General features: G+C 46.7%; 4 protein-coding genes across 4 annotated transcripts; 2 read left to right on the forward strand and 2 right to left on the reverse strand.

Annotated features, from left to right (window-relative positions):
* Positions 1-284: 284 nt before the first annotated feature.
* LAJ45_10859 (uncharacterized protein) lies at positions 285-2710 on the reverse strand (the record flags this gene model as incomplete). Its single annotated transcript, XM_046120374.1, has 7 exons — positions 285-449; positions 534-700; positions 759-1473; positions 1543-1872; positions 1935-2270; positions 2339-2554; positions 2666-2710. The coding sequence occupies 7 exons, from the start codon at positions 2708-2710 to the stop codon at positions 285-287; spliced, it is 1974 nt and encodes a 657-aa protein (XP_045966383.1).
* A 2202-nt stretch (positions 2711-4912) lies between these two features.
* On the forward strand, positions 4913-5210 carry LAJ45_10860 (uncharacterized protein; the record flags this gene model as incomplete). The annotated part of the gene is made up of 2 exons (XM_046120375.1): positions 4913-4943; positions 5014-5210. The coding sequence occupies 2 exons, from the start codon at positions 4913-4915 to the stop codon at positions 5208-5210; spliced, it is 228 nt and encodes a 75-aa protein (XP_045966384.1).
* Positions 5211-13483: 8273 nt separating this feature from the next.
* LAJ45_10861 (uncharacterized protein) lies at positions 13484-15263 on the reverse strand (the record flags this gene model as incomplete). Its single annotated transcript, XM_046120376.1, has 2 exons — positions 13484-14534; positions 14599-15263. The coding sequence occupies 2 exons, from the start codon at positions 15261-15263 to the stop codon at positions 13484-13486; spliced, it is 1716 nt and encodes a 571-aa protein (XP_045966385.1).
* Positions 15264-20626: 5363 nt separating this feature from the next.
* On the forward strand, positions 20627-22128 carry LAJ45_10862 (uncharacterized protein; the record flags this gene model as incomplete). The annotated part of the gene is made up of 7 exons (XM_046120377.1): positions 20627-20711; positions 20813-20875; positions 20957-21030; positions 21093-21297; positions 21387-21406; positions 21495-21582; positions 21701-22128. 7 exons carry the CDS (start codon positions 20627-20629, stop codon positions 22126-22128), a joined length of 963 nt encoding a protein of 320 aa, XP_045966386.1.
* Between the last annotated feature and the right edge of the window lie 543 nt (positions 22129-22671).

Consider the following 22671-nt stretch of genomic DNA (forward strand, 5'->3'; position numbering starts at 1 on the left):
ATATTCATATTAAGCACTAACTGCCGCCCTTCTATCGGCGGACTCATTCAGACAGACAAAAAGAATCATACAAGGTAAGGTAAAGTAAAAATTCAGTACAAGACTGCAAGGCCTTGTCCACGTTATTCGAGAATGAAAAATATATAAGCAAGAATAAGCAAAAAAGAAAAGAGTAACAGAAACCACAAGAATTAAAGTCATTAAAAGCTCCTTACACCCTACACCCATGTGCCAATCATCATGCCCAGCACGTTTTGCACACAAAAACAGACAGTCCCACAGAATCAGACAAACAAACTGTAATAATAATCGTCATCGACCCCCTCCCTGCTCGGCAAATCTGGTGGGTTTGTATGGAAGTCATCCGTGTACCTCACATTCAGCAGCCGGATCTTGAGGCCATAGTTCGTCACCAGGTTGATGAGTTTACTGGTCTCACTGGTGATCGGCTGCTGGTTCAGGAGCATCAGAAGCCCATCCAGCCACTCGGACGCAACGCTATGAGTTTGCGGGTGCAGGGTCAATAGAACAACCTCTCTGGCATGTTTACGGTCTGGCGAGTCGTGCGGCGGATACCCATGAATCGTTATCTTGGTGGAGCCGAGCTTTGAGGCTTGGGTTAAGGTGTTTGTGGACGAGTTGGAGACGATAGACACAGGGACAACGTTTGAGACTACACTAGAGACTATGGAGAGGTCGACTATTTGCAAAATATATTAATAGGGATTCTGGTAATCAAAGAAGGATGCGTAACTCACTCTTCTCGGGAAGCTCTTCCAGTTTCGGCTCATACGCGGTCTCCATCTCATAATCGCAGTAATGCAGATATCGGCGATTATGTGACAGTCTCACATAACGCCACGCCGTTGAATGCGCTTGGGTCTTCTTCTGCTCCTTCTGCTGCGTCGTCCCATTTTCTGTCCGTGGAGCAACCGTCACAGGGAACCATGCGCCATGCAAGAGACACCTTATCCGCTGTTCTTTTACGAACTGGAAAGCCTCCGATTTCAACTCTTCCCTGACCTGTTTCAAGTGATTCCCCCACGCACTCTCATATGACTGCTCTAGTATCTCCATTTGCAAATCCCGCAGCCTGAGATACTCAAACAGCGTCAATTCTTCCTCTACTTCCTGCACTTCCTTGGTCCGAGGCGCTTGGCCGACGACATGGTAGATTAGTACTCTTACGAGTTCTGCAACCTTATCAAAATCTTCTGCGCTGGCACCTGTTTCGGTCCATAATCGAAGGAAAGCTTGGAGGCCCGCGGTGTGTAGCCGTGACCATTGAAGAAGAAGAGGACGAAAAGCGCGCTCATAATTCGTTCGTGATTCGAGAACAGCGTAGGTTTTTGCGTCATCAAGATCGGACTTATCCACTTGGAACTGGTGGTAAAGGATAAGTGTAACAGTGATACTAGCACGAGCAACAGGGCAGCGGAAGTCTAGTGTTTTTGCGTTTTGCTCAAGTAAAACCTGTCAAATCTTAGAAACGTGCATACCTCAAGGCCGAGTGCAACTTGATGAAGCCAAGAAAAAACAAACCTTCCGGAATCCATCCTCGTCTTTTCTCACAAAATCTGTCAAATCCATCATTCCCAAAAACCCAACTTCTCCAAATTCCCATGCTGGTGATTCAGTTTCGAATCCTAGTCTCCTCCATTTCTCAGGGTTGTGTTTCTTTTTTGTTGAGGAAGGATCTGAAGGTTTATCTGGGGCACTGGCCAAATGGAGGCCCTTCAGAGCTATCCGGTGTTCCTTCACCTCCAAATCTACCTTTACATCTCTCCATCTTCGTAGTAATACCTTTGTAAGCGCTTGGAATTCAAGCAGCGGGTGGGCAAGATCTTGTAGGGCCGAACTTTGCATAAGGACCTATCATAAGGCAGTCTAGTCAGATATATGGTCGGCCAGCTGGATAGGTAGTTGGATCTTACAAAGACAGCCTTAATAACTCCCAAGTCCTGCAACCTTTTGATAAACCTCGGCCATTCGTTATCTGCATCATTCGTGATAGCATCTCGCATTAAAGAATTGATTAGTTGCAGAGAGTTCGCACAAAGCGCATGATCAGCCGACGATAGCCGGCTAACCAGCATCTCCAAGAACTGCGGATGTGCCCCAATAGCTGGTTTCAACGCCCGGAAGCCGAATGGGCCAGTGTATGAACCACGTGCTGAGGTTATATGTGGATGCGATACAATAGAAACCAGGATCGACATTGCACCGCGGAGGATGTTTACGAGAGGATGGGTAACTATTAGTTCAACCACCTTTGATGATAATTCGTGTCAGTCCAAATTCCCAACTCTTCTAGCCAGCATTCCGAGTTGAAATTTACCCGTGATATAAGCTCGGCATTGACATAGTCCCATCCTTTATCGAGTTCCAGTAGTCGCGAGAATGAGGTGAGTGAATACGCCAGAGTATTACCGCTTGCTGTCAACGCCAGTTCCCGTAACTTCGATAGGCCTCCCTGAGCAATGAATCGTTCCGCGAATGAGGGGTCCCCGATATTTGATTGAAGTTTGAAGACTGCCATTTTCTTGACGGCGTCCTGTTGATGCTTAGTCAATGCATGTATCTTTTATCCCCCCCGACACCTCCGCCTGCTCCTATCCACCGCATAGATTGGAATGAAGAGAGCTATGCAGCAGCAATAACCTACTTCATCATTAGATAGCCGCTCGATAAGTTCCGAAATATTATCCATGTTTCCTGAAGAGCCGAAGCTCGTAGTATCGGTTCGGTTCCGTGGGGCGAATAGGGGCGAGCCAGAGGAATGTCGAAAAAAGAATGGAAGCTAGAACTGTACAGGCACAGCAGACGAAGGTAGCAATCCCAACATGTAAGGGATGGAAATCCCCGTGATCAATTCTCCGAGGACCAAAGGTGTGAAATTTTCAGTGAATCGAATGAATGCGCAAGCGGTGAACGAAGGATAACACTCTTTTTTCTTGCGGGGACAAGCGGAGCTTCCCTGTCTGTGCCCGATGAAGTCGAGTCGCGAGCCTCGCGATTGGCGCACAGGCCTCGCGTCCCTGCCAGGGACCTTCCTCTCCCGCTGTTGTTGGCTTCCTGCAGGTCCGCAACTGAACCAAGCAACTATTGGGCAAAAGATACTATGGAGTAGAGTAGGTAGCTTTAAAGGGCTTTATTGGATGAAATGAATCATTAATTTCAGCTACTACTACTAAGGCTCTTCTCAGGAAGTGCCGAGATTGTGTTCTCTGAGTGACATTATATGATGTGAGTTCCTCCACGATGAGGCAAGTTAATTACACCAATTAGTACCACCTTAGTAAGATTTGCAGAGATTATTTCATCTGCAATGTAACTTATTTGCGCCGAGACGCAGTTTGTCCCCAGGATCTCTCAAGTCTCTGCAGCTTCTGCTGAAATCGTTATGAAAGAATCTGGGTGCGAGACGGCTTGTAATCAAAGTTCTCTTATATGAACCACAGTATAAGTGCAATATAAGCCTTAAGACTAAAGCCACTTGTTTCCTAAGTACATGTATCTGTTTTGAATCAGAATAATAATTCAGACGTCTCAGTGGACAGTTGCTGAGTATTACAAAGGGGGGGTGGTTCGATTCACGACTGTGTTGAGTTAGTGTGAGAGCCCCCTTGGTAGTGTGGCTGCAGCAATGGCGGTGCTGTGGCTTAGTTAATTATGGTTGTCAAGAGGACCAAAAAAGAAGAAGTGTTGTCCTTCGGGACATTTGGTCAATTTGAAACGATACAGAGAAGATTAGCATGGCCCCTGCACTAAGGATGACACGCTTCACAAAGATGAGCTAAACAGTTTTTTTTTGAAATCGTGTGGTCGGAGGTTCGACTTGCAAAGAATCCACACATTTTTTCACAACTTATTTTTCGCTATCTCCTAACACTCACTAAACTCCCGTTCACTTTATCCCTTTCATTCCACCCGAGATCCTCCGCAACATCCATACAAAACGCGGAAACAAACCACAATTGGCAGGAGTCAAGTCTACACACCCACAGCCTGTGCTTCACAATATGGATATACCAAACCGCCGCGACTTGTTCGAGACAGGGCCTGAAGTACCTTTTCTGTTTTTTCCCCTCAAAGGGTAGCGCTCTCAACAACTTAGAATAACTTAGAGAGCCATGTCGCCACCATAATAAAGAATTAACACCAGATTTTCCTTTACAGGTCGAGTTGTGTGTATTAGAGGCCCAAGAACTATTTACAGAGGCAGGCGTGGCCCAACGTCGAGTAATCGTGCCAGACTCTCCAATACATATATGATGATCCGAGAACGAGCACAAGCCTAATAAGCTACCCGGTTGAAACGTGGGGAAACCGTTTAACATTCGAATGTTGAGTAGCACATCGTATCATTATGTATCCACGGCAGATCACTCGCTTTTGTAACTTTCTCGCCGAGCTCCAGAAAGCTACATATGTACCCCCGGCCCCCCCACCCCCGCCAAAAGGATAACACGGGTGAAGTATTATGAAACCACAAGACATCAAAATCATTACTTCTTCTGGTCAATGACATCTGATAATTCTGCATACCCCCTGTACGATTTTATCCGCAGAAGGTTACTGGCAGCCAATCATGGATTCGGAGACCCTATAATTCCAGTATTAAGACTATTGGATTGCGGTACTACAATGCATTATATTACTATATAGTCAATATACCATGATCTGATTCCAACCAAGTGGCCGTCGAACAGTCCACATTCACGAAATGTCGACGCGTCTTCACCCGACGCTAGTATTCCTCTTGTTATAAAATCCCCATAAGCCTCCCGAATATCTTCTTCTTCTCCGGCCGTAGCTATCCACAAACTCTTGAACTCCACACATATAAACGCCAGAGTATAAGACACGACTAATCAATCGACCGATCATCACCCCACACTTTTTTACCTAAATGGCAACCATCTTAAGGAGACTTGTTGACCGTACGTATCTACATATCTACACTCTTTTTTTGCTCTTTCCAACCAAAAACAAAATCTAACCCAAAAATAGCCGGCTACGCAGCTGTCATGATAGCCTTCTGTCCTCTTGTTACCGCACTTGCTGTCACTGGTTCGAGTGGCGCGAAAATGAAGCACAATATGAACCTCCTCCTCATGCGAAAAGACGTCCCGCAGTCGAGGACCGCGATGCAGGTGTTGGAGAGTAGGGGGGAGAGGAGGTTCGACGAGTTTTATGTTTATGATTAGGGTTTGAGACGGGTTTTGAGGGAAACATTGGATGATTGATCATAATATTATGTTTGTTTTGTTACGGGAGTTAATTGGTTGGGCTACATACGGGGATTTGTATATTTTTACGCTTTGGGTTTGGGGTGGCTTTTCGATTTGGTGTTTTTCTCTAATTTGCTTTTGGATATATTCCATATAAATCATTCTCCGTCTTTTACACGGATGAAATCAATCAGTCAATCATTCTCTCTGCCTTTGGAATCGTTAGGTTCAACATGAGATTAAGGTATATATGGATTCCTTACTTAAGCTCAGCTTCATTTAATACTATCAGTGACCAAAAAAAGCTAATGGCCGGGCAAAGCCTTGTCGATCCAATAAAAAAGTTCCGTAGAGACATGAACCGGAGCCTTTCTACCATAGTGCGTTGTTGGCCATGGCGTGACTATCATGATCGACCACGGGAGGAATCTGCATTCCGATGAAGTAGAATCCACACGTACGCATCTCCTTGCACAACCAGTCTGCTATGAAATGAAAGAAAAAAAGACCACTCAACCCTAACCCTGGCCGTGTCATGGTACTTATATTATCTAGCGAATATGCCAATGATTAAAATAACCGTATTTAGTGCTAGCATCCGGAGGGTTGAAAATATTCCCCTTAGAAGACCTCAGCCCCCTTCTGATATATTAATATCATTGTCCTGGCCTAATTGACTATGAGAATTAGTGCCTCTAGATAATATACCAAATATGCAATGTGGATTTAAAAGGTTAATTTGATTGGCTGAGTTTTGGATTCTTTCTTTTTCTCGAGCTATTGATTTGAGTGAGTCATGATCAGTTAAAAAGAAAGATTAATATTTTGGTTATTATATTGGAGGTTCACGTTTCTTTTTGTTGCTGCTCTGTTGTTCGGTGATTGTGATATCTCGTTATGATTTGGTATTATTTTCTATGTTACCTCCATCTTTAGTAGGGCAGAGCAGGGCAGAGCAGGGGTAGTATACCTCTCTAGTGACAATACAGTGACACTTTTCGTTGTTCTTTATTTCACCGGCCTTCGGCCGGTAACGTAACTGTTTGTATATGTATATACTAGTGAGGAGCGGCCTCCGGCCGGCCGCATATGAAACTACATAAGTCATTAGTTCAAGGAATCGCTGATAACCAAAGGAAAGTGTATAAGATCCGGCCCTATTAAATGGCTCGGATAGGCGTGGGGTTCCAGTGTAATGGTGTGAAATAAACATCGATATGAATATATTAATTCACGTACACACACAGTCGGGGCCGGCTTAATGCAATTGGCCCTCCTTGCTCGCGTGAGGTTTTAATTTTGGAAGAGTAGAGTCGGTGTTGACCTTGGACAGAAGACTATTATGTATCATGACGGTATACATAGTGCTTAGGGTTTGCCATTTAAAATGGAGATTTGAAAACATGCATGTAGTCTTCCTTAAATTAAGCACCATTCTTTAATCGTCTATTGACAGCTATAACCCGCCGGACCACCAAAATAGGAGGTATCTAACCACCCAATTGAAATCTTTCGTGATGACAGAGATATCTGACTATTCTATTTAGGCATGTAGCTATAGTTATCGATATATATATCTACGCACATCCGTGGAGGGCTAGTATGTGTGCTGTGGCCTATTTAACTCAGGATCCCTTATGAATCTCTAGTTTCAATTAATTGCAATTGCGGCTTCAGAACTAAGATTGAGAACTTGTGCACTCTTTTTTATCGACGGTTTTTTTTTTTTTATACTTCTTTCTTTGCCATATTTCTTCATGAACATTGATTGCATGGTATGATGGATACCTTTTTTATTCTCCCATTCGTATTGTCATATGGCTAGTATTATATTAGATCCATCTGCGTGCACTCGGCCACCCGTTAGCTACGCCTAATCGGTCCATCCTTCCACCACCTCCGGTTCGTGACTATGTATAAAAAGAAGATAGGTCATTAGTCTTATTCTTCATTAATTTGGGCGCCATTGGTCACTGGGGAAGTCTTCTCTTGGGGGGTTCTCGGTGGTCCACCACGGTTACATATGGAGAAATGTCTCACTCCGAAATCGGAATCACGAACACTTTTGCAGAGTGGCTGTACTAGTGCTACTAGTATGGTTATCGATAGTCTCAAGAGATTGTATACACCGAGAAGACGGGGTGACGTGTCGACCGGTATCAACGGTGGTTGTGATCAGATTCGAGGCGAAATGAAAGCGCGGCCCGGGTTGAGAGTCTTAAGATGCAGCGTGAGCTGCAAAATATAGCTTTTTAGGCCATTAGTATTAGAGTAGAGCTATGAAGCCGCTCGATTTTAGTGGACTGCACTGGGCCCGGGTGTGTGTAGGTTTAAATTTATATTTTTATAATAGAGGGGTTTGATCAATGATACCTCCTATCACAGTACTGCTAATCAGTGACGATCAGCCATATATATCCTGCAGTGAATTCAAGAAAACTGCGTTTGAAAGGAGCATCTAAAGAGAAAAATGATGCGGGGGTAATTTGAAAGAATCGACGTGCCCGGCCGGTCGATGGAGCTGCCGGTCTAATTCTTTTATGTATCGACAGTCGATCGGTAGTTGATGATGTCGTACTGATAAAATGATTATGGTGCTTTATTCTCCCATATACCCCCGATATACGCCTCCAGATACCCTCTAGCTCTGCCCATCATGCATAATAAATCATCGCCGGTAATCCGATCGACGAACCCCGATATCAAGGCCTAGTAGTAGGATGATCAAGTCTCGACAGTAAAAGCCTAGAGGACGACCCTACGAGTCCCCCATCATATCCCGAGTCCAGTATCCCCGCCAAACCCTCGTCAAACCCTTCAACAGAGTAACAGGCGGGTCAACATCATCAGCGGGGTATAAGACCAATAATAAGGCATATTTCTAAAGGCAGGAGCCAGAAGAAAACCCTGTATCAATGGAGTCCATGGACTTGTCCACGTAATGAGCGCTGGTGGGATAGGGTTGGATCGAGTGATATTCTGTGATATGAGCTAACCATATCATATATATAGAGTACTAGGCTCTAGGATCATATAGCCTTGCGGCCTCGAAATAATACCGGTAGTATCTAGGTACGTGACTGAGCTGTCAACTAAGGCTATTCTCAAATCGCACATAAATACTGAGGTCCTTGAGCGATACATACCAAGCGGTATTCCGTTCTATATATCACAACTGTTGATTTATGGAAGGGAATAGATAGCGTGTCAACCTGTCCCCGCTAACGTCATATAAAGCTAGAAACTCTAGCAACACATTATCATCTTCCTTTTCATCTCGTCATTGGAACACACAACAGTTACTTAGTACCTAAGATTCTAGAGTGGCTCATCTTGACATTCACCGGAAATTACTAGGGAAGTAAAATCATAACCCACTAATACATATATATACTTGAAAATCCAAGTACCGGCAACTAGGCCAGTTACATCTAATACTTCAATTCGGCAGGTAGAGACCAATTGATGGTACCTGGACAAGAGCTTATGTGGTCTCGTCTCCAGACTTGGATGCTTTTCATCACTACTTCTACCATTACCCTTACCTTGATGGTCTTTTTTGTTCGGAGACTTTCTATCCAGTGATACCTCTTAGGATTGTTTAGACCGATCAATAAAACCCGTTATAATATCAGTTTACATTCAAAATACTATGTACACGTGCATGGGCTCTTACCAACGAACCCGTATCGATCATAGGATATCACTCTCGCTGGTTCGCCGGCAGCCATCGAAAACTAAGCCAAGATCTGGAATCTATTGGTACAATGAGGCAAGTAGTTATTAGCCTATGAATCTTTACTGTCCATGGAAGTTCTCTTGGAATGGTATGGAGTCCCCTGGATGGACAACCCGCCCAGACTTGTATCTAAAATACGGGCCGCGGTTGCTTGACACAATTGCGAGGCAAAGATTTTTGGACTGGTATTTTAGCTCCTAAGGCAAAAAAGCCAGTGGAGTGGACCATTCGAGCCTCCAGGGATTTCCGCGGAAATTTGCTAATATTTGGCTTCTAAATATTCGAGCTATTACTCTAGGTCATAAGAGATTCTGCTCTGCGCAAAATCATGATGTGTTTCGGCCCGCAATTACAGGGCAATTGGCGAGATAATATTGATCAAAACCATACCGTCGAACCCCCAACGTTACTGATTAAGATTGGGTTAAGGGAATAAAAGGGAATGAGACTATCGCCTTGCAATTGGCTGGTGGGTTTACAAGCATTCTAATAGTCGATAGAAACGATGCTTCCGCAATTCCACGTCTTTACTACCACAACCAAAAAATAGTGGACCACGCAAGACACATGGCAGTGCTATCATTGTGTATTGATCCCGTATGCCTTTGGTTTCTGCAGGTCTCGATATGTTGAGGGCTTTTGGGAGTAAGAATTAAATTATATTTTATTCAAGCTACATAGCTGAATAAGCGATTTAGGGAAGCCGAGGTACTAACAATAGCCAGTGAAATTACCTAAAGCTCAAACAAATTGACTAGGGCGAATATGAGGGCTATGGTATACAGCCTTGAGCGTGAAGGCCTCAAGCGAAAATACCTCGAGATAGAACCACAGTGCCACTAGCACAAAGGAATATATTCCCCACGAGTAGATGGAAATGATACCATGACCAGCTAGCGATCGCGAGCGAGCGGTGCTGGGGGGGGGGGGGGGGGGTTGAGGTATATATTTACCTGAACACGGAGGCCAGAGCACAATAAGCCCAACTTGGCCGGCCCGTTCGGCATCGTGGTTGTCGAGGTTTGAGCTGCGTGAGATATAGCATTCCGAGAACTAAGGCGTCATATCCGGCTCTCGGGCCAGCATGTCTCACTTTACTTCAATCATAGAAACTCACTCACCCACTTACTCACAGACGGGTCCATATCACCTGGGCTATTTATAGACCGACATATATACTATACCATTACAATACCTAGGCTCGAACTTGCCTATATTCAAGCTTTAAGGAGGAAGGCCCGCGCCTGGTAGCCGAAACCGCTTCATTGGATACCTGGATTTCTTACGGGCGCAGAAAACAGCTCGAGCTGGCCCCGGTTGATCTAGGCCGCACCCTCACAAATGAGCGAGTGATTAATGAAGGAGATAAACCTGAGTTCCTGGGCTTGCTTGACTCATCAAAGAAAAATGCCTCAATACAAATCGCGATGACATTGTTCGCTAAATATTGAATCAAAGCTAGCTGCTAGCTGGCCCGATCCACAGACTAATTGACCGGTAATCCAATTACCACAACCGCAATAAGATACGCAACGGCATCACCAAGGTGCATAATGTACATGGAAGAAGATCATCTCCGTGGTGGAAGTGATGAGGATCTGGTGTGCAGCGTCACTATCTACTGGATGCCAGGGCCAGCTAGCTAACTATATAAAACTCACTCCTTCGATTTAATTTGAGCTCCGGGAAAGATGCTCGAATGCCGATTTATTGCTCGGATGCATTGTGCTTGTTCCATGTTTCGTAAAGAGATTCGCGGGGCGCATATATTACATGTGCGAGATAGACTTCCATGATGATAAAGGAATCAGCTACATGTAGATAAGGGACAGCAGCCTCATTGCTTATCATCAAAGAAGAGTACCGAGTGATATCTCATGCTGCGGCAGAACAGGGAGGCTTATCAGAGGGATACATTCTCCCCTGGCCCTTCCTTCTGGGTGGACCTCCCTGACTGATCGACCACCCCCATGCTGCATGCTTTACACCTGCACTGCAGAAAACGCATATAACGAGATCTATAACTAGATATGGCAGACCGCATTGTGATCCCCCCCCCTCCACTCTTTCACCCTATCTACTCCTCTCCTCCGAGGGAGTTTTATTGCGAACGGACCTCTGTTGTTTCTTGTTTTTCCTTTTTATTTATTTTGGGCGGTGTTTTTTTTTCTCTGGGCACGCATATCGAGATGAACTCCTCTGCATGGTGGAGTAGGTAGAGTAATTGGCCTCGATCAGAATCCGAGCTTTCTGCTCATCACCACCGTCTGCATGTACCGCCATTGTACGTCTAGAGTAGGCTCCTCTGCTCCGGCCTTCGGCGCACCTACGGCCGCGGACGAAAACCTGGGGGAAACGCCTAGGTCCTAGGTAATGAGTAGGTAATGCCTATGCACGACCGTTGAACTTCACTCTATCAAATACATGTACCTACCCACTCTTGCCGCGACGTCGTGTATGGGAAAATAGACCAAAAAAACAAAATTTAAAACTGGCGTCGAGACAAAGAACCTGTCGTATCGGAAAAACGTTAACCCCGCACCTAGCCTGCCTGGTCAGCAACAACAGGTTTTTACCGGTGGTCTAGCTAGCTAGATACCTCCTCGTACTCTATACGGCACTTTTGCCTGCAAACGTAGTGAGGCTTACTTGTTACTTTACCAAGCAGCAGAATGCTTGATTGCCATTCGATGGGACATGCGTGATATTCCCAGGGTTAAATAAATAGGTAGGTGTCGTATGGATATCTAGGTAGAAAGGGTGGTGGACGGCTGGTAAAATCCATCAAAAGTAGAGTACCTAACTAGCTCCTCTAGGTTTCACGGCAGGCAGCTCTGTCATAAGCACCCCTGTCTGTCTCCCTGGGATAGAGTATGTACTTCACCATCCACCTAGAAACGGCAGTGGGTGTAAGTATAGCTACACTCTAGAGTGACAAGCTACCCACAGCACCCCGTTGACAGGCCCCAATACCGGGCAGTGCCGAAGGACGGAAGAGAAGGAGGAGGGTGGAGGAGGAGGGTGGAGGAGGACGGAGGAAAGTGGCACAAGTAGGGTACCAGTAACGGTATCGGGACGTTCCTAATAAAGGCCCCATCCCAGGGTATACTCTCAAACTCCCCAAGCGAGCGGTAAAGAAGCGCATCAAACGGAAGATCTACCAGCCTGCTATCCTGATCCTTGACCAGCTAGCCACGGTACGGTAGCAGGGTTCTGATGTGCAACCAGCTACTCTAGCTTCTCTCACGCTCTCCATCGGACTTCACGACATCGAGATTCGAAATCGCACGTTTTGCTTGGAGGTGGGGGCCGCCACACACACACACACACACACACACGTACAGTATTCACGCTGCATACTGTATACTCCGCAGCATGGGGCAGAGTATAATATTGCACAGTCTTATTTCAATCCCTATAAAAACACATACCACACACAGAGAGACCAAAAAACACCCCGGGGTATATACCAACATTATTATTCGCTATTCCTTCCCATTCTCCAGTCCCCAAGACAAATAAAAATGAAAATTGGTCATGTCCCACGTATTACCCATAATCACTCCCCCTCCTTCTGCCAGTTCAAATCAATCAATGGGCTTAATCCATAAGCTGCTTGCAGGGAAACAATAATGAAATATATAAGGAAGAAAAGGAAAAGAAAACGACACACAGAAAAAAATACAGTCAGAAAGGATTTGTCAAAAACAACTTTTATACAATGTTTTCCAATGCCATATAATACTTTCCCCCCACCAGCAAGCACTACCCTTTCCTTAAAAAAAAAAAACAAGAAACCCCCCCGCCCCGAGAGAAAAACCCAACCGACCGACCGACTACTGTAGGAGACGATACAATAAAAAAATAAACAAAAACAAAAAACAAGTGCCACGCCACCACCGATACAGAGTAAATAATAGAGTGGGTAGAAATAAAAGCAGACTGGTAAAAAAAAAAAAAAAAAAAAGGAATGCGAATATTACATGAAAACAAAAAAAAAAAAAAAAACACAGCAGTAATATAAGAGAGCCAAACCAACCCAGCCTATACCAAACAAAAGAAACAAAATACAAAAAAACCAGAACCGCACTGTAGATCCAATGAAGAAAAGGAAAAGAAATTTGTCGAATATTGTACGATGTGCTATGCCATCCAGTCCCAACCCGACCGCTTTCAAAAGTCTCAGAGAAAGATTCCGCTAATCCGGCTGTCGAAAAAAATGATAATTCGACACCAGTTAAACGCCCTGCCTTTGCCCCAAAGAGATAGGCGGTGGGTGAAACTAGTTTGGTGGAGAAGAGAAGAAAGAAAAAAAAAAGGGTAGAAACGCCACGACCAGATACCATAGAAAAAAAAACTCCTCCCATTTGATGTATTAACCGAAACCGGAAGCTATAGATCTCCATCTCCGTACGCGCGAAGCTTGTCGGAACCGAGCTTTTCCGGCCAAGACTACCGAAACCCAATCCCGGCCGCACCCGCAAATCGCACCATTCCCCAATTACCCCGTTCATCTACTCCAACCAACGTTCCAAAGCACATGCGCAATGTCCCTAGCAGTATTGACTGCATCAACAGCTCGTCCAAAAAGACCTGCTGCCGTTTCATCATCCTCATCCTCGTCGTGCGTGTAGTTTGGTAGTTCAAAGTCCTCATCCTCTACAGCAGCTGTGCTGGCCCCAAAACCTCGAGATCCAAAGCGGTCTTGCGTAACTGCCACACTATCTCTTCGAGTGGCAAACGAAGAGTGACTTGGCTCCCAATCAAGTTCTGCCATATCCTCGTCGTCGTCTTCCAAGATGTATGACTTTGTACCGACTACAGCCAAGCCTTCTGATTTATCCGTTGCCTTGGCCTCCGTTGAACTAGCTCCAAATGATGAGAAGAAGCTGCCAATGTTGCTAAAAGTATCGCTCTTCTTGACCTCTACAACTTCCTCAACAGCTTTGAGTGTTGTGGATGGCAGCATGGCGATCGTCTGGTGATCGCTGATGCTTCCTCTTGAATTCAGTTTGTTTGATCCCTTTTTCGGCATCATAATCAAACCATCCTCATCGGACGAACTGTCCTCAATGTTCTCCACCTCAAAGGCATCGTCCTCATCTTCATCCTCCTCATCCTTGTCAACGGCAATACACTGCTGCACCTGGTCGTTAAAGTGAATATGCTTTGCACATGAAGGTGACTGGGAACCGGTTGAAAGTGCTGAAGGAAGCTCCTTAGTGCTGATGGCGCTAGTACTCTTAGAGTCCTGGAAATATGTCGAAAAATCGGAGTTTGCACGTGAGACCATAGCGGGCCGACTTAATCCCGATTGCTGTGATTCAATTGCAGCCGCGGCCTGTTTGAGCAGACTCGAGTTTGACAAAGATCTTTGCAACATCACCTCAGACATGCTTCTTTTCTTCAAAATAGGTTTCTTCACCAAGAAAGACCCTGATGTCCTTAATCGTGATTCTGTTGGTGAAGCAGTTGGTGAAGGCGGATCAACCAGCAGCGAAGATTTCTGATTTCCAGTAGATAGAGGTCCATACAGCCATGTGACATCGCAATCCTTGAGCCTATATATTCCCATAGTCAGTCAAAAATGTCATGCCATATAAAGTTTACCTCGGCTGAATTTACCAATTCAAAGTCTCTGGTGACACCGTTCTCAACTTGAATTTCGATTTTGCCCAAGTCCTCCATGAAGCATTCTCTAACCGGGCGGCATTGCTATACACCTTTCTCTTGCCCACCATGTACCTCCACGACGCCCAGATGTCCTCCTCCTTCCAATCGTGAGACAGGTAGTCGACATGACGTGATGGCTCATGCCTGACAACGCTGTCATCGGCAGGCACCACAGCCACGTGCGGGGGCTCAGCAACCAATGGATGGCCGAGGGGCGTCGTTGTCGGTGTGGGGTAATCACTGATACTTGGCGAAGAAAGCGTTTCCGACTCTGGAGACAAGGAGCCAGTTCCTTGATCGTAGACCGGGAATAAAAGTTGATCATCAATATCTATAAACGAAGTGGTGGTATCCAAACAAATGCTGCTTGCAACTGACGAAGTGACGGAAGAGCTTGGAGAGTACGAGACGCTCGAGAGCGGTGGCGAGGACGACGCGATTGAAGATGGTGGTGGTGACAGTTTGCTGGTGTCGTAGTGACTGTGGTACTGCGAGCGAGGCAGTGAAGTACCGTAGGAGGGCACACTGTGGTATGAGGGTTGTGGAGAACCACATCGAGGTGACGATGAGTAGTATCCGTCCAGAGAGTGTATAGGTGCAGCCATGACTTCGGCCATTGTTGATTATCTTTTTTTGGTTTGGTAGTGGGGGATTGCTTTGGTTAACAATGGGCGCGGGATAAGATGACAGTTGATGAGATCAGTAGTGGGGAACTTCTCAGACAAAGGCAACCGTTGGTAATAAAAAAATCAATAGATTGAAAAGTCAATTCGAAATAGTCAAGAAGGTTAACCGTTGTAGGTCTGGTGTAATTTTCCAAGTCCGCTGCCTGATTGACAACACAACAGGAAGAAGTGGTAGAAGTGGCAGTAAGAACGTTGTAGTTGATAACGTTTATTCTCTTCACGTTCTTGGAGTAGGGGCTCTCTTTAGTGTTTTTGCTGTTCCCTTTTTTTTAGAAGAAAAAAAATAAGGCGAGGTGGTGGTGGTGGTAGAGGTGGGTATAAGGCGTTTGGGGCGGGCAAGCAGGTGTTTTGACCGGTTCCCAGCAGATGCGAGTGTTGTTGTATGATGCACTTATGCGAGGGAACAAGAGACCAGGTGCAGAGAGTCCGAAGGGGCAGGCCACTGGTAGTAATAGTTGCAGATGGTTTGTGGTTAAATGCCGAGACTGGAAACGACGCAAGGGGAACAGCGGAATATCAGACTGTACAGCGGCGGTAGCATTACTTAGTTACAGGGCGTATGTGAGTGAGAGTGATAGGGTAGGGGGGTAGGTTGGTGGGAATGGAGAGGAAGAGGATTGATGGGGATAGAAAAGGGACAGTGAGAGAAAGGAAAATATTAAAAAAAAAAGAGAGTAAGAGCACAGTGAACGAGTGGGAAAGGACGTGGTGAAGAGCGACGCTACGGAAACCGGAAGGGAAGGAGTTGGCAGCAGCAGAGAGAAATCCAAAAGAAAGAAGCAAAAGAGTGAGCAGCAGCTATGGATGCAGGCGCAGGTCATGGAAGGAACGCTGAAGTGAAAAAAAGAAAAGCTCCCCGAAGCGAAATGTAAAGCTAGGTTTCGGACAGGGATTGGGGGCGTGGATGGGTGGATTGGATCCTCGTCCACCTGGAGACAACGGGTTACGGGGGGGCGGTGAAAGACAAGAGGCGTTGTTGGGTGTGGATGCCTCAACTGTTGTTTTTGGAATATCCAGAGTAACTTCACCACGAGGGCATGTAGAAGTGCTCTACTCATCCACAGAGAATCTTACCATGACATATCTTAAGCAAGTGTATCATCTACATACAATACACACTCATAAAGCTACTCACTTACAGGTCTCTCTTTCGCAATTCCATGTAATTCGTTGTGATACTTGGCCGGATAGACCCTAGGAGCAAGCCATCACCAATGGTCACTCAGCCAAACAACGTCCACCACTGATCTTCCCTCCTTCTTTATTCCTTCTCTAGTACGCCTATCTCCACCCCCCCCCCCCCCCCCCGAAAAGACTGCACCATTACGTTGAGATGACCGGTACTTTAGCGAATATCCTGTACGCACATCTACCCCTTTGTCTTTGTTTCTCTGGAGGGGATGGGGCATATTTTATACATACTCTAGAGCAGATAGAGTAGATATGCTGTGGTATCCTACGTAGACGGGTTCCTACTCCCTTCTCCAAGGAGCTTTCTGATCAGCAAGCACAAAACTTTATTTTGGCTTTGGAGGTGGAGTAACTGTGCGATAACGGACGGCATGGCATCCTCGCAATCCATTTCTTGATAGGGCTGGCCAACCAGCCAGACACACAACCATGGTCCACAGTGGTGGTAGATAGATAGGACTTTCCCGTATGTGCGGCGGGCGGTTACGGGTCAATATCTTAACAATCTACACCAGGAATGGAGTGTACATATGAGCTATCTCCGTGTAGGTATGTAGATACAGCACTCCTCTCAATATCAAACTACGAGTTGAGGCAGGAGAGAATAAGAAAATAAAATTTAAAAGAAAAAAACCATCAAATTCCAATCCAGACGAAAATGTCAACACAACTAGTCGAGGGAAACACTCTTTCACCGACGACCTCCCACGATGGCAGTTGAATTCCAACGGCAATAGGTAGTAGAAAAGAAAGAAAAGAAAAAAACAACAACTGTGGAGTAGGAGATAGGCCTACAAGTCGGGGCCGTACAGACTGTACCTACTCCGAACGGAGATTCTTCCCTGCGGGCTTCTGTTCGCCGCTTTCTCAGGTTCAATCACTCACTTCCGGAATTACTACCCCCCTGTAACTGTTGTATCATTGTCTCCCCCTTCCACGATCCAATCGTTTACCGTCCCCTCAGATGCCCCCCTCCCCTGCGAAAAAAAAAGGTTCCAATTGGTATATCGACTGCGTCAATATGCTGTCGCAGGCAGACGCAGGAAAAGAAAAACACCCTTACTACCTTGAGTGATAAGTAACTCAGTATCAATTAATCGCGAGCTGCCCTGTTGCTGTTATTATTTCATTAATTCCGGGGCGCGCAAGATTGCAACACTCTATCGTATATCTCGTAGCTTCCTAGATGCCTACATGTACCCAAGTACCTGCCTACTCTCCTTTCTCTCTCTATGCCCCCTGGAATCCTCTCAAATTCTGGCCTTGCAAAGTCCCCAATTCCAAGAATGTCAAGAGCAACCCAGTTTAAGGCTTACACCCCTCCTCCGAACTTCCATCCCCCACCCCCGCCCCAAGTTTTTTCATTAGCAACATAGATGCCAAGCTAACACCTGTACGGTGTACCACCCCTGTGGGTTCAACAACCGCCTTCTCAACCTTTTGTTGAGTGCTCTCAGACACAACCAGGCCAACGAATGGCCTTGCGAAGAGCGCGAAAGAGGAGAGAGAGAGAAAAACCCGGGGAACCCGCTTTTCTGGTTTGACGCCACATCGACGACGATCCCTTTCCCTTCCCCCTCCAAAAGATGATCTCTGTGATGTCGAAGTACCTTGAGAAGGTTCTACGGAAACCCATACAACGTTCATCCCATTACGTTTCTGCCCTTTTTTGACTCTAACTTGCCGCAACACCCCCCGGCGGAAGTCACGTTTTGTTGAGGTCCCTCACCCCTAATTAGCTAGCTAGCTAGGCCGGTGACCCAACCACGATGATGCTTCGTCGTCGATTTCTCTCCACTCCCAACGGACAGAAGGTCTGTTCTCACCCGTGATGGTTCTATTTAGTTAGTAGGTAACCCACAAACTCTGAACATTGCGGGGGCGGCCCCAGGGATTTTTGGGGGGGGGGGGGGGGGGGGCGAAGGAAACATACTCCTGGGGAGCGGGTTCCTTCCGGCGACGGGGTTTGAGGAAACAACACACCAGCCAGCATGGACGTAGGTGGAGGGTACTAGAGGTACATCCGGCTACTGTATCCTGTAGGTATCTGCAAACAAGCCGGAAGTCACACCTTGTAGACACCTATCAACATGAGCAACCCGAAGCCACAGAAAGCATGTTTTATTATTATTATCACTATTATTAACCATTTTAACCACCGCCATGAGGCATTGCAGAGGGAAGTCCACTAAAGTAGGTAGATACCTGCTACTGCAGCAGCAAGTAAGAAGGCGAAAGAAGAGAGACGCAACGTGGTGTTTGTCGGAACGAATCTTGAATAGGTGCAGTTTCAAGATCCTAAGTTCATGTCGCCCATCACAGCAACAGTGACAGCAGGAGTGGCAAGAGAAGGGTCCACAAATTGAACATCCATGGGCCATCACATCTGCAGGGCTGAAATGTCACCAAGCACGTAATGTTAAACCCTCCTCTCGTTCTTCGATCTGTCCGTTTGTCCGGACGTCGTTGTTCTTGCGTTTCTTTCTTTCTCCCACGGCAGCAGCTGCGAAATTGTTTAGGTTTAGGGGTAACTTAGCCTTGTGCGTAGAGTACGGTTGCGGTTGCAGTAGCAGCATACAGCCTAGCATGCACCGTTGCATTGCTGCTCTGCTAGCGTGGAGGGGTCAATGATGATGATAACAATATGTAGGTTCGACGGACATGCCGCTAAGAAATTCAATTCATCCTTTTCCTAGAGTACTACCTGCTCTACTTTGACCCAAACCTATCGGTATCACTTCTCCCTTTGCAGTCTAATTTGTAATTTCCGGCGTCGTTGTTGCTGCAGCTCGATATTCATATACACCGCCATTGGAGCACTTATGAAATCTTTCATACTGGGCCGCCGCTGCTGATATGCTATGCGCCTCAATAGGGTGCTTCTACTGCAACCTCATGGCGATCCTACATAGCATAGCATAGCATAGCATATGAGTACTTTTATGTAGGGAGACCGTATCTTGCTTTGGCTTCCTCAACTTCCCTCTTCGCGGCATCATGGAGAAAACATATCTACATAACCGAGAGTTTCTGGTATCTGGTAAAATGGAGTACCTACATAGACAGACCGACTTCCCCGCCCTCTGGGGCGAGTTGCAGCAGTAGTTAGTTGCATAGTCAGTGCTCTACCTAGAGTGCCAGTTACCCATGATACCTACATGTACCTCTAGAAAGCAGAAATGCCCCCTCATCCCCATACACCCTCCCCAGATCAAACGCATTCCTCCGCGCTGTAGTTGGCCGGTGCAGGCTACGCATACAAAACGGCGATATGCCCACCACCAAGCTAGGTATGATCCATCTTCGTCGTCGGCCCACAATTCCCAGGCCGGAGTCGCACAGGGAGTCCAAGCTTTTACACCAGATCTCGACCCCACAATTCAATCCTTCCCTTCTTCCCCCCTTCGTATCCAAAAAAAGGGCCCACGAGTGCAGTCAGTCAGCCAGTCGATGTTCGTGATGCCTTATCCGACACCCTTATCGCCGACTGCCTCCAGAAACGGTTAGACCGGTTAAACAGTACCAGCCTTCAAAATTCGAGGGAGGCTTCGAAGAAACGTGACCCTTCCGGCATCACGGTGCCCGAGTTCCACGATCAAGACCAGAGCGGCGGTGCCGAGGATGTCAGGGTAATATAAGGTAAAGTAGAGTTAGCTTCCATCCCCCTGCCCTGCCGACCGGACCGAGTCCACAAAACCGGACCGACGCGAGTAGTGATATCCGTGTGCGAATCCTCTCTCCTTTACACATGTCCTTTTGCGCCCTACCTGGACCGAGCGTACCTAGGTAGTTTACATAGGGCCGGGGGGTGGGGGGAGTGTGGGAGGGCACGCGACCTGCTGTTTTATTGCGACATGATATCATGCAATTTCCCCCGCAAAAACACCGCACGAAATGAAACAGATCGATTTCGGACCCTTAATCTGTCTGTGCTGGGCTGGGCTGGCTGTGTGTGGTCTGTTCACTCGCTCGCTCACGACACACACGCAATGAGCAACGAGCAACATTAACAATAGTATCGAGAGAGAGAAGGAGAGAGGGATCCGAGTGAAATGAATTGTCAATTCCCACATAATTAACTATAACCAGCTAGTGTCCCGATCATGACGTGTTTCTGCGCTCGTGGGCTTTCTTTTCCTCTCTTCATTGATTATTTTGGGAATCCAGCAAGAAAGAGGTGGAAGGTGAGTAAGCAAAGCTGTAGCTGTGCGCAAAGTCGAATCATTTCTCCGAGTGAGGGGCTGTGATGGGGATGAGTATCAAGCTGTGCTGGGGAACGGCGTAAAAAGTTGATGGCCTGAGACAGGCCACATGCCAATCGCGCGCGCAGGAACAGCCGAGGGCATATAGGAGTAGGTTCTTCTGTAGATCGTGTATACAGAGAGAGCAAAATCTGGGGAAATAATTGGCGAAACATCTGATGTTTCTTACAGCTCCGAAAGAACAAACCTTGATCGCGGATGGGGTCCAGGTTTGTAGTACATTGACTCGAGAGTTACATATGTCGGTATGTGATCGAAGGAATTCCAAGACTGCGGGACCGGAATCGACCGTGACATGGGCCAGTAGGAACGAACCCCTCAGTTGAGCCGCAATCTTTTGACTACACGTCCCCCGCGAAAAACCCCACCACTACCACCGTTTGATACACACAGCTTCAGTTACATCAAGAAATGGCCGACAATAACAACAACGAAGAAGCAGGAGCAGCAGCTCCCCAGGAGCCCCAAGCTAGGATCGTTCTCTACTGCGGAGGTAAGATCTTCGATTGGCAGTTCTTCTTTGGATTCCTCCCTCCCCTCTCCCCCCACCCCTTGATGTCCGATTTGCAATGCTGATGAGTTACATCGGTGATGGTGGTAGTGTGCACATTACCCCCGGAGGTACCCAACCTATCCTACGGACACAGCTCTTTGATTCTGCGAGGCAGTACATCGACGTGATGCTAACGCTCGACACCGAGTCAAAAAGTACTGCGAGTTCGGCAGCTCCGCAAAGAAGTGCAAAGAATGGCTCGAAGAGAACCACCCTGACCTCGTGGCCTCGGTTTACAACACTGGTTGGGGCTCCTCCCCCACTCCTACCCCCCACATATTCTGTTCTTATCTCTATCCTCAGGCTTATGGTTATGGGGGGCACTGGGCTGACTGTGGTTCTTTTCTTATCCACCTTTCCAGAAGCCGTCGAAGCTGCAATGTCTCACCTAACCGTGGATGCCCTTGCTCGCGCTGAAAAGGCCGAGCAGGCCGCGGAGAAGAAGGCAATCAAGGAAACCGCGAAAGCCGAGCGCGAGCTCGCCAAGAAGCTCTCGTCAAAGATTGTGCTCAAGCGGGTTGAGCGTGCGAAGCGCAAGCACGTGATTGTCGTCACTGGGCTCGAGGCGTTCGGGCTAGATCTAAAGAAGGTTGCGAAGGACTTTGGCAAGAAGTTTGCGTGCGGGAGCAGCGTGACGAAGGGCGCGGCCGCGGGACAGGATGAGATTGTGGTTCAGGGTGACCTAAGCGATGATATACTAGAGTATATCGAGGAGAAGTATCCAGAGGTGCCCGTGGATAATATCGAGCAGGTTGAGGAGAAGAAGAAGAAGAAGAGCGAGGGACCTTGAAGTTAATGGTGATTCTTGGTGTTTGCTTTTTTTCCTTTGAAATCATTTCTTTCCTAGGCCTGCTTTCTCTTTTGTTGTAGTTTTTTTTGGCTTACGATTCGGCCCTTTGTAAGTACATATGATGCGGCGCACAATAACTTGAAGGTCGGGAGATAAATCGGCCCATCGGGTGGGGTTCAGCCACTTAGGTTGGTTTGAATAATTGTAGGGTCGCGGAAATGACTCTTTTTTGCTAGATACCAAAGCGGCGGATTGAAGAACAAACATAAGCCCTTCCTGATTAGCATATATACCTAAAGTCCTATCTCAACAAGTCGACATGAAGTCGTATCATCTATTGCCGATCGACGAATCGGGTCACATATGTCTAACATTTCCATTGATTTCAAAATTTTGTTATCAAGCATGCTCTGTAGTGGGAGGCCAAACAGCGAACGGAAAGTCTAGCTATAGGAAGCCCTGGCCGGTAACGCACTCGTCACGCCTGGGTATAAAATACATGTGTATAGCTTTCATGAAATGATAGGACCAGTATCTCACAAG

Source organism: Morchella importuna, assembly GCF_003444635.1.
Source record: "Morchella importuna strain M04M26 chromosome Unknown Morimp01GS052, whole genome shotgun sequence".
NCBI classification, from domain to species: domain Eukaryota; kingdom Fungi; phylum Ascomycota; class Pezizomycetes; order Pezizales; family Morchellaceae; genus Morchella; species Morchella importuna.